At 38.3% G+C, this 12892-nt stretch overlaps 1 protein-coding gene across 1 annotated transcript in view; it reads right to left on the bottom strand.

The window, feature by feature from the left end:
• SBF2 (SET binding factor 2) overlaps window positions 1-12892 on the bottom strand; it is a 505755-nt gene that overhangs the window by 403846 nt on the left and 89017 nt on the right. The window contains exon 2 of the mRNA XM_052653316.1: window positions 1944-2029. Coding sequence (XP_052509276.1) covers window positions 1944-2029 — 86 coding nt within the window. The remainder of the gene's footprint in view (window positions 1-1943; window positions 2030-12892) is intronic.

Raw genomic sequence — 12892 nt, 5'->3', positions numbered from 1 at the left:
GTTCTTCGAATCCCATACTCTGGGGATCTTTATGGTGGCTTCTTCATGTAGGCATGATCAATCATTAACTAAACTGTCAGCCCTTCTCCCTTTTCAAGAGAATAGCAGATCAATGCTGAAAGTTCCAAGCTTCTAATCATGGCTTGGTCTTCCTCTTCATCCAGGAACCATCCAGGAGTCCCCCAAGAGTCACCTCATCAGAACAAAACACTCCTACTCCCCAGGAAGTTACAAAGGTTTCAGGAGCCCTGTGGCAGGAACCAGGATCAAAGATCAAATATTAGAGCAAAAGATGTCTCTAGTATTTTTTGACTTAGGAAATTACAAGGGTTTCAGAAGCTCTGTGCCAGGAACTAGCAGCAGAGACCACTTTGTTGTTCAGTTGCTCAGTCATGTCCAGCTCTTTGCAACCTCATGGACTGCAGTACACCAGGCTTCCTTGTCCTTCACTATCTCTTGCAGTTTGCTCAAACTTACATCCATTGAGTTGGTGATGCCATCCAACCATCTCATCTGCTGTCATCCCCTTTTCCTCATGCACTCAATCTTTCCCAGCATCAGGGTCTTTTCCAATGTATTCTCTATTACCTCACAGATTCTCATACTCTTCCCCCCTTTTAATGCCTAAACTCAAGATTTACCCCCTCTGTGGGGCTATAGAACTCACAGCCTTCTTTACACAACTGGGTTTAACAATCAAAATTAAGCATTTAGCAATGTATCTTTTATCCTCAGGGAGGCAGAAATGGACAGTCATTTGCTAAGATAAGAAAAATCATAATTTTCAACATCAGTTTTATTACTAATAAACATTTCTGATACAGGCTAACAAAAGACTGAACAGTTCTTCCTCTGAGGTAGGAGCTGCAATATGTCAAACACAGAGCACCAAGGACAACAATAATAACATCAGCAAGCTACCTTATTTACTGAGAACTTCATGACTGAACTTATGGAAGACACTGTTCTAAGCATTTTAATTGTATTTTTCTCATTTTATTTTTACATAACCCTACGAGATTAGTACTATCAGTGTCCTCATTTTATAGATGGAAGACTCTTGTTGCTCAAGAAACTAAGTAACTTGCAGAAATCACACCATTCAGCTGGGATTTTCAACCAAAGCACTCTTCTCTTCATTGTCATATTACACCAACTGTTCACTCAAAACAATTGCTTTGATGAATACTGCTCGTGTGTGTGTAAATATACATACAATATAGATGACCACATACAAATATATAAACACATATATACACACTCTCTAAACTTTATAGTCATATTGCAAAAATACTTTAGTGATCATCTTTTCAGTCTCTGATTTTATCACCACAGATCCACCACCAGAGAATGTGTTAGTCATATAAATTATGCTCAACCATAAATTGCTTTAAAACGGTTGACAAAAATAAGGCAGTTAATTGCACTATTACAAAACTACATACAAATCCTGTAACTAGAAAGAAAGAATTCAGAAAGAAAGAATTTTGATTTCAAGACCAAATTCAAACCATGATTGATCACTATTAAACCAACCTTTGGTTTTGTTTATCTACGTTTTTATTTAGTTTTCACTAAAACAACAACCTTGAAATTTTCAGGAAAAAAAAGATACAATAAATATTTGATTAATGACACAGACTATCACTGAAGATACTAGGCTAAGAGTTTGATTATAAGACTCAGAGGAATTTTTCAGCTTCCAGGTACATAAAGATCATCTATTTCATGTTTAATATTAAAGAGAAATTTAAACAGGAAGAACAGCAAAACAGGTATTCCAGAACCAATGTAGGTCAAAGGTTTCTGTGTTGGGGAGATTATTTTTAATAATGTGTTACAATTAAATCACCAAATAATTTAAAAGTAACTGCAACATAAATATAACCATAAATAAAACAAGAAAAGTATCATAAAAGTACAGTAATACAACATCAACTTACCAATTCAATTCCCTGTGGAAAAGGTGTATCATCCCAGTCCTTCTGTGGAAATCTCTGGATTATTTTCCCCAGACCTGCTCCTGACCCTATTAATAAAATCAGAGTGCATTAAGTTACAGGTACTTAAAAATCTGAATACTCATTTTATTAATAGTTATTTCTAAATGAATACTTTTTGAATAAATTTATATACTGATTAAACATTTTCATGTTTCAAAGGGTATAAAACTATCTTCTAAACACAATACTGAAAAGATAGGTAATTCCCATCCTACAGACTCTCAAAAGAGTGACACAAAAATACTACGAAAAACAGGCATGTGAAATCAAGTCTCCACATCATGGGAGTAACTACCCTTTATTTCCAATAAGGAAAGCCATCTTCTGATCAGTATCTCAAGTTGAAATTTAAAACCTTTACCATGCACACAAAGTAATCTTAAATGACAAATGAAATGGCACTGTTAGCACTAAGCTTCAGTTATGGGTTCTAAGCACCATGCAGGGTTAAAGAAAGATTTTTCAGAGTGGCCTGGAAATTAGACAATTGCCTAAACAGGGTTTCTCCATATCAGAACTACTGACATTCTGGGCCAGATAATACCTTGTTGGGTTTGAAGGCAGTGGGAGGGGAACTATCCTGTGCATTATAGTACACTATAGTATGTTTAGTAACATCCTTAGCTTTAACGCACTAAAAGTTAATAACACCACATCTAATACCCCTAAGTTGTTACAACCAAAAATGTCTCCAAATCACTGCCAAATATGCTCGGGGTCGGGGAGGAGGGCAAAAATGTCCCTGGTTGAAAAGCACTCATCTATATCATTCAGTTCAGTTGCTCAGTGGTGTCCAACTCTTTGCGACGTTGGGACAGCAGCACGCCAGTCTTCCCTGTCCATCACCAACTCCTGGAGCTTGCTCAAACTCATGTCCATCGAGTCAGTTATGCCATCCAACCATCTCATCCTAGTCGTCTCCTTCTCCTCCCACCTTCAATCTTTCCCAGCATCAGGGTCTTTTCAAATGAGTCAGTTCTTTGCATCAGGCGGCCAAAGGTTGGAGTTTCAGCTTCAGCATTGGTCCTTCTAATGAATATTCAGGACTGATTTCCTTTATGATGGACTGGTTGGATCTCCCTGTAGTCCAAGGGACACTCAAGAGTCTTCTCCAACACCACAGTTCAAAAGCATCAATTCTTCAGCGCTCAGCTTTCTTCATCGTCCAACTTTCACATCCATACATGACTACTGGAAAAACCATAGCCTTGACTAAACAGAACTTTGTTGGAAAAGTAATGTCTCTGCTTTTTAATATGCTGTCTAGGTTAGTCATAACTTTTCTTCCAAGGAGCAAGCATCTTTTAATTTCATGGCTTCAGTCACCATCTGCAGTGATTTGGGAGCCCAAAAAAATAAAGTCTGTCAGTTTCCCCATCTATTTGCCATGAAGTGATGGGACCAGATGCCATGATCTTAGTTTTCTGAATGTTGAGTTTTAAGTCAACTTTTTCACTCTCTTTCACTTTCATCAAGAGGCTCTTTAGTTCTTCATTTTCTGCCATGAGGATGGTGTCTTCTGGGTATCTGAGGTTATTAATATTTCTCCAGCAATCTTGATTCCAACTTGTGCTTCATGCAGCCCAGCATTTTGCATGCTATACTCTGCATATAAGTTAAATAAACAGGGTGACAATATACAACCTTGACATATTCCTTTCCCTATGTGGAATCAGTCTGTTGTTTCATGTCCAGTTCTAACTGTTGCTTCCTGACCTGCATACAGATTTCTCAGGAGGCAGGTCAGGTGCTCTGGTATTCCCATCTCTTAAAGAATTTTCCAGAGTTTATTGTGATCTGCACAGTCAAAGGCTTTGGCGTAGTCAATAAAGCAGACGTAGATGTTTTTCTGGAACTCTCTTGCTTTTTCAATGATCCAACGGATGTTGGCAATTTGATCTCTGGTTCCTCTGCCTTTCTCAATCCAGCTTGAACATCTGGAAGTTCACAGTTCATGTAGTGTTGAAGCCTGGCTTGGAGAATTTTGAGCAGTACTTTGCTAGCATGTGAGATGAGTGCAATTGTGCGGTAGTTTGAGCATTCTTTGGCATTGCCTTTCTTTGGGATTGGAATGAAAACTGACTTTTTCCAGTCCTGTGGCCACTGCTGAGTTTTCCAAATTTGCTGCCATAATGAGTGCAGCACTTTCATAGTATCATCTTTCAGGATTTGAAATAGCTCAACTGGAATTCCAGCACCTCCACTAGCTCTGTTTGTAGTGATGCTTCCTAAGACCCACTTGACTTTGCATTCCAGGATGTCTGGCTCTAGGTGAGTGATCACACCATCGTGGTTATCTGGGTCATGAAGATCTTTTTTGTCTAGGTCTTCAGTGTATTCTTGCCACCTGTTCTCAATATCTTCTGCTTCTGTTAGGTCCATACCATTTCTGTCTTTTATTGTGCCCATCTTTGCATGAAATGTTCCCTTAGTATCACTAATTTTCTTGAAGAGATCTCTAGTCTTTCCCATTCTATTTTTTCCCTATTTTTTTGAACTGATCACTGAGGAAGGCTTTCTAATCTCTCCTTGCTATTTTTTGGAACTCTGCATTCAAATGGGTATATCTTTCCTTTTCTCTTTGCCTTTGGCTTCTCTTATTTTCTCAGTTATTTGTAAGGCCTCCTCAGACAGCCATTTTGCCTTTTTGCATTTCTTTTTCTTGAGGATGGTTTTGATCACTGCTTCCTGTACAATGTCACGATCCTCTGTCCACAGTTCTTCAGGCACTCTGTCATATCTAATCCCTTGATAGAGTCTATATCATTACTCTATCATTCAGTTCAGTTCAGTCGTTCAGTTGTGTCCGACTCTTTGCAACCCCATGAATCGCAACACGCCAGGCCCCCCTGTCCATCACCAACTCCTGGAGTTCACTCAGACTCGCGTCCATCAAGTCAGTCATGCCATCCAGCCATCTCATCCTCGGCCGTCCCCTTCTCCTCCTGCCCCTAATCCCTCCTAGCATCAGAGTCTTTTCCAATGAGTCAACTCTTCACATGAGGTGGCCAAAGTACTGGAGTTTCAGCTTTAGCATCATTCCTTCCAAAGAAATCCCAGGGTTGATCTCCTTCAGAATGAACTGGTTGGATCTCCTTGCAGTCCAAGGGACTCTCAAGAGTCTTCTCCAACACCACAGTTCAAAAGCATCAATTCTTCAGCACTCAGCCTTCTTCACAGTCCAACTCTCACATCCATACATGAACACAGGAAAAACCATAGCCTTGACTAGACAGACCTTAGTCGGCAAAGTAATGTCCCTGCTTTTGAATATGCTATCTAGGTTGGTCATAACTTTTCTTCCAAGGAGTAAGCATCTTTTAATTTCATGGCTGCAGTCACCATCTGCAGTGATTTTGGAGCCCCAAAAAATAGTCTGACACTGTGTCCACTGTTTCTCCATCTATTTCCCATGGAGTGACGGGACCGGATGCCACGATCTTCGTTTTCTGAATGTTGAGCTTTAAGCCAACTTTTTCACTCTCTTCTTTCACTTTCATCAAGAGGCTTTTAAGTTCCTCTTCACTTTCTGCCATAAGGGTGGTGTTCTCTGCATATCTGAGGTGATTGATATTTCTCCCGGCAATCTTGATTTCAGCTTGTGTTTCTTCCAGTCCAGCGTTTCTCGTATGTACTCTGCATAGAAGTTAGATAAACAGGGTGACAATATGCAGCCTTGATGTACTCCTTTTCCTACTTGGAACCAATCTGTTGTTCCATGTCCAGTTCTAACTGTTGCTTCCTGGCCTGCATACAGATTTCTCAAGAGGCAGGTTAGGTGGTCTGGTATTCCCATCTCTTGAAGAATTTTCCACAGTTTATTGTGATCCACACAGTCAAAGGCTTTGGCATAGTCTATTACAAAATTACCCTGTGACACTAAAGACCAGATCGATTCAAAATTGATCTTTGGGGACATAATCTGTGAGCAATTTGGATTAGAGCGTACATGCTAGGTCTGAATTGCTCTCTGCTGTACTTTGTGCTTATATATTCCCCATGTTGTTCCCACTCACTCTGAAGTAAAAGCAACAGCGTTCTGATTATTTGTGCATCTAACTTAAGGAAACCTTAACACCTGATTCAATTTTTCAGAAAGAAATCATCCACTATCATCTCTCATCCTCATCCCTGTGAACTGAACTTCCCCTTGGCCCTCACTTAGACTTCGATCACTTTATGACCAAATTCTTACCTTTAAAAGATAAATGGAAAGTTAAATTCACCTTATTGACCCACTCAGAATTGTTCTAAAATTGAGGTCACATTTGATAAAGGCAAAATAAAAACATTCTCAAAAATGAACAACTGCTGCAGTATAGTAACTCTTCATATACCAACCATTATAGGGAAACAAAGGATTTCAGTAAGAGTAAACTAAAAGTGATTCATTATAGACACTCAGCTTCCAAAATCCACCTCAAGTATCACCAGTTCTTACATTCATAGCAAACTTAATTCAATAAATTACTAGACACTGGAGACATACAATGAAAAAGACATGGCCCCTATCTCAAGGAATTAAGAGAACAGACACCATAAAAATGAACTGATAATTTCAGTATATCACAGTAAGTACAATGACATAAGTAGCAGAGAAATCATGGAAATTTTTACAGAAATGACAGACAGCTTCTTGTTCTTTCAGAACCATCTTTATATAACCAAGTACCTAGCATAATGAATGCCGGGCACTTAGTTCATACTGAGCTAAATGTTTATTTCAATAGATTTGTTAATACTGATGGAAACTGTTTTAAACTTATATCTCCTCTCACTTTTTAAAAAGTGATATGAATATTATATATCTCATCATATTTAATCAGGTGTTCCTATATCGCTTTCAATTCTGAAAGTCATAACTCATGTACTTCAGGCTCAGGAAATATTTTATCACATCAATTTTTACTAATCATAAAAATAATAAATGTCAGCTGCAGAAAAAAATTTAATGTATAAAAATATAAAGAAGAAATCATCTATTATCCCACACCCGAAGACAATTACTGCTAATGTTTGGATTTTACCCTAGGCTTTTCTCATACATGTATTTTTTTCATCAGAATCAAGATAATACTAAACTTAAGTTTATATATTGATTTATTATTAATGTTTTCTAACATGCCTTTGACAATTATATATATTTCCTATTTTCTCAATTATAAATAATGCTATGAAAGCACCTTTCTATACAAATCTTTATCCTTGTCTCACTTTTGCCCAGAAGAAATCTTAGGTATACAACTAATGGATCAAAGAATATGAAAATTTTAAAAACTCACACAGTCAAAGGGCCAGTGAGAAAGATATAATATTTTACACCCTGTGTATAAGAATGAGACTATTATTTTCACTTGTTTAGTTAATGCCAATTTGAGAAGTAAAAAGCCCCTTGTAAACAGGAACATAACTTTCTAAAGGTCTCTAGGAGCCATATACTTAATTTATTGATTTCATAATGATATGCAGTCTTTCAATAACATGAAAGCTTAGTGTGAAATGCTGATGTAACATTTGTAAGCACACAGAGAAATATGATTCATGAGTGATATAACTTCCTTATATGATGCTATTTGTAAATGGAAATTAGGTTATAAAAAGGCAAAAATAAAAATGGTAACATGGTATTTCACAAATAAAATGTGGAAGGAGCTACAGTAACTTGGTTTCAAATATCAAATATGCAAATTTATGCAGCTAACTTTTGAGAAACTTAGGAGAATATCCTATGGAAGTAAACGAACATTGTTTGATGCTTCTTTTTGGATTTTAAGAGTTTAAACTGAATGTTTAAATTTATTTTCCAAGTTTATATAATTTACCTAAAACTATTCTTACAGGAAGCACTGGCTGTATTTAAGAATGCTGATAAGATGACATTTTATGTTGAGGAGCAAGCCATATTGCGGGAAGACTGTTTTAGAGTCAAATGTCCACCTGTGGGCTGATTCTTGTGTCCAGAGGTGAAGTCAATCAGAATGGCTGTGGAATGCAGCTCCGATTTGCAGTATGTATTAAATGGGCATGGGTAACTGGGTAGGGAGAGAGACACTTCTCAAAAGAAATGGGGTCACTTCTTAGGAAAGACAGGTGCTAGGCTGACAAATTGTGATTGTTCAGTGCATTGCATACAGCTAAATAGAAAAAAAAAAAAAAAAAGAGGAGGCAGTTATTAGTCAAGGCCTTACTGATTTTCTTTCCAGCCCCTACTCTACCACTGCATCATAAAGTCAGGAAATACAATGACCAAATGTGGAGCTCATACATAAAAAGGGGGACTCTTAGCAGGATACCAACACATTTGGAAATAGCTTTCTTTAAAAAAAGAGCAAATGCTAGACAAACCGCCCCACACAAATTTTAGAAGGGTGAGGAAATACTGGCGTGATCAGGCACACTTTTCCCTTCTTTATGTGTGGTAATCCACCTTCCCCTGGGTCCTGGTAGGGTAATCCACTTACCCGGCCCACCACAAGGATTATCAAGTGACCTAGGATGATCCAAGCATTCACCCTGCCAAAGTGACTGTTCAGGCCTTACCAGATGACTGCAGGAAAGTCAAACAGTATTCTCAGGGAGTGCTAAGTAGCATGCCGTAGGTGTGGAATAGCTAACAGTATGAGGAAGATGTTCATTTGCAGAAGAAATGAAGTCAGTAAGGGTTAATTAACTGAAGAAATGCAATACTTTGCTCTATATGAAACAGGATGCTTGATATTTGTTGATCGTATCAACTGACAGGAATCAATCATTTTAGTACCATGCATATGTTTAAAGTATACACATATAAAATACATACTGCTTGGCTTAACACAGGCTCTGAATTTGGAGAAATGCTACTCTAATGCATAATTTTAAAAATCTTCTCTATGTTTGTCTACACAACTAGATCGGTGGTTATCTATATTAGAGTTGCTTTCTGAAGTCCATCTGTCCATATCACATTCTATCAAAAATGGCACCAGTTCAATGAAGGGCAGCAGTCATGTTCAGAAGCACACAATCCTCTCTCTCTTACCAACCACAGAGCAATTATAAAATCATTAATTTGACTAGTACATTTACTTCTACTTGTATATTTCACCTCACTAGAATGGAAACAGTGATTTTGACTTGCTATGTTTACTGATGTATCCCAGGCATTTAGAACAATAACTAGTATATATTAGATATTTAATAAAATACTTGTTGAGTCAATGAATGGGCTATTAGGTGGGCAAGGGCAAGCAACTGGCAAGCAACTTATGACCAGAGTGACCTACAAAAGGTACCTTAGACAAACCTGGCTCCTCTGCTGGGAAATTCCAAATAGAAGAAATGAGAAACTAACGCAGCTAAAAAGATGTATCAAGACTTGTGAGTCAGGCAACCACAGGGGGTCATGTGTAAAGCCAGTTACAGAAGAGCAGAAGCCCAGGCCAAGACTTGCCAGTACAGTTGCCAGTACAGCACAGGTTGGCAGTACAGATATAGGAGGCAGCAGAAATGATGCAAGAGAAAGGCTGGGTAGCTGTCTAAGTTCGACCTCCAGTAAACCGGTAGCACTGGAGCATCTGTCACCAACCTTTAGAAGTACTGTAACAATATTCCTCCTTCTTAGACTAGGCTAGGTCTATGATTCCTCGTCACAAAACAGGCCAAACAATAATACACTGTAAAAGGCATCTATGATAGATCAAGCCCTTTCAAACTGGTAAAGGGTCTGGAAAATTTTACGTAAAAGAAGATTTAGTCAGAAAAGTGTTTTTAACAGTGCTTAAAAATTAAGAAGCACATATGAGAACTTTCTCCAAATGTGTAAAGAGCTATTATATGGAAGAAGATACAGTGGAACAAACTAGAGCCAAAAGCTATAATTCAGAGGCGATGTTATTGAATCAATATAAATGAAGAACCTTGTGAGAATGAGAACTATCAAAAATGACAGCATGAACTGCCACGGAAACTACAAGGGCTTTCTAGGTGGCTCAGAGGTAAAGAACCCACCTGTCAATGCAGGAGATGCAGGCTCAATCAGGAAGATCCCCTAGAGAAGGTAATGGCCACCCACTCCAGTAGCATTCCCTGGGAAATCCCATGGACAGAGGAACCTGATGGGCTACAGTCCATGGGGTCACAAAATAGTCAGACATGACTGAGCAACTAAGCAACAACAACAAATGGTGTATCCCCCCCAAAAAATCTTAAAAGCAGACATTCTTTCATGGTTTAAAAACCAATTTATTAAGTCTGTTCTCTATACCTGTGAGTTTGTTTCTATTATTTATGAGGCAGGATGGGAATAGGGGGTTGAGAGGTAAGAACTACGATGTATAAAATGGATAGGCCACAGGATGCGCTATACAGCACAGGAAAATAGTCACTGCTTTGTAGTCATTTCAAATGGAGAGTAACCTATAAAAAATGCTGAGTCAGGTACAGAGTTGTACCTGAAATCAAAATGATGCAAATCAACTATACTTCAATTTCTAAAATGCAATTCGAGTTTTCTAAAAGTGCATGATGCATATACATGGTAACCTCTTTTCACGATGACTTTGTTTCTCGTATGATTTTTATACTCAGCAGACTTTATACTCAGTCTACATTTAATACTGCAGACATTAATGAATAATTATGGAAATTAAAGTATGGGTTTTCTCACTAACACATTTCAAATATATAAATCAAATAACGGACTGAATTTATTAATATGTGCATGCAAAAGCAGAAGTCTCTCATTCTATTAACACAGAAGGGTATTTGTCCTTCTCTGTCTGGCATATTTCAGCTAGAGTAATGCTGGGGGGAAATAGGAAGATGTTAGTAAGGGTACAAACTTTCAACTATAAGATGAATAAGTTCTGAGGATCTAATGTAAAACATGGTGACAACACTATAGTTGACAACATTATTGCAAAACTGAAATTTGCTAACAGTAGAACTTGTACTCACCTAAAAAAAAAGACAAACGTGAAATGATGGATGAATTAATTAACTAGATGGGGGAATCCTTTCACAATGCATATGTATATCAAATCACCATGATGTATTCTTTACATATCTTAAATTTTGCTTGTCAATTTTACCTCAATAAATAGTTGGGAAAAAATAGTGAAAAGCCAAAAAGAAAATTAAATGAATGGTACTAACAGAAACCTTTAAATAGCAATTATTATACAAATGAAACAGCAGCCTTTATCACTGACCTTTGAAATAATTTTAAAAGTAAATGAATAGATGATGCAGAACAATACATCAGCTAAAATGTCCTCACACTTTCATCACAGATTGCCCATCCCTTGGTTCCTAACTGATCGTCATCTCTCCCAAGGAGGACAAGAACAGTCTGCACATAGATTTGTCTTTAGACACAAAGAAGACAAGTTCTGATAAAGGAAGATGGCAGGCACAGTGTATCTAACCTCTGATAAGTATAGTGGAAACAACCTGGGCTTGGAGGCTAGTCAGACTTAAGTTCAAATTCAGGCTCTACTATTTCACCTACTCTCTAGAAATCTGTTTTCTCAACCTCAAAATATGGTTAATATAATCCCCATCATAAAAAGCTGCCATTAAGAATGAGATCACACACTTAGCAGCGAAGAATCTACCACAAAAGACAGGCTTGAGACAAGAAAAGTTAGATCAAGTTAAGACTTACTCTTTTACTTAAAGAATATACTTTAAAGGAGTGCCCACTGTTCATATTATCTCAGGGCTTCCCAGATGGCCCAAGTGGTAAAGAATACGCCTGCCAATGCAGGAGACATGGGTTCAATTCCTGGATTGGCAAGTTCCCCTCAGGAGGAAATGGCAACCCACTCCAGTATTTTTGACTTGAAAATTCTATGAACATAGAGCCTGGCAGGCTACAGTCCACTGCATCATAAGGGCCGGACACAACTTAGTGACTGAGCCACAAACACATCCAAAGAGTATTGAGAAATCAATGGCACCCTAAAGGCAGCCTTTAGCTGACATTTGTTTTCAGTTCAGTTCAGTTCAGTTCAGTCGCTCAGTCGTGTCCGACTCTTTGCGACTCCATGAATCGCAGCACGCCAGACCTCCCTGTCCATCACCAACTCCTGGAGTTCACTCAGATTCATGACCACCAAGTCAGTGATGCCATCCAGCCATCTCATCCTCGGTCGTCCCCTTCTCCTCCTGCCCCCAATCCCTCCCAGCATCAGAGTCTTTTCCAATGAGTCAACTCTTCGCATGAGGTGGCCAAAGTATTGGAGTTTCAGCTTTAGCATTTGTTTTACTCTGTCCCAATCAACACTTATATTAGTTACATAGTTGAAAACATAAGACATCCTCTTCAAATCTGTAAAAAGTAAAAATCTGAAGAAGATGGAGGTAGCATTAACGTAGCTTACCAATTTTGCTGAATTCCCATATAAAAGATAGCATCAAAACAGCACAACTGAACTGGCATAAAGACCAACGTAACAGGGACTTCCCTGGTGGTCCAGTGGTTAGGAATCTGCCTTCCAATGCAGGGCACACAGGTTTGATCCCTGGTCAGGGAACTAAAATCAAACATGCCACAGGGCAGCTAAGCCCACACACCTCAACTACTGAGCCTGTGAGCGCTAAAGCCTGTGCTCCACAACAAAAGAAGGCCACATCCCACTACTAGAAAAGCCCCTGTAAGCAGTAATGATTACACCAAAATGAAGACCCTGTGCAGCAAAAAAAAAAAAAAAAAAAGACCTATGTAACAGAATAGAGAATCCAAAAACAAACCTTCATGTATATGGTCAAATGATCTTTAAGAAAAGTGCCAAGGTTACACAACGGGGAAGGACAGTTTCTTCAACAAAATGTACTGGGAAAACTATTTATCTGCATGTAAAAGAATACGAAGGGATCCATGCCTTACAACACATACAAAAATTAACTCA

Source organism: Budorcas taxicolor, chromosome 15, assembly GCF_023091745.1.
Source record: "Budorcas taxicolor isolate Tak-1 chromosome 15, Takin1.1, whole genome shotgun sequence".
Lineage (NCBI taxonomy): Eukaryota > Metazoa > Chordata > Mammalia > Artiodactyla > Bovidae > Budorcas > Budorcas taxicolor.
Note: the sequence above shows the minus strand (reverse complement) of the source record. Positions and strands in the feature narration are given on the sequence as shown.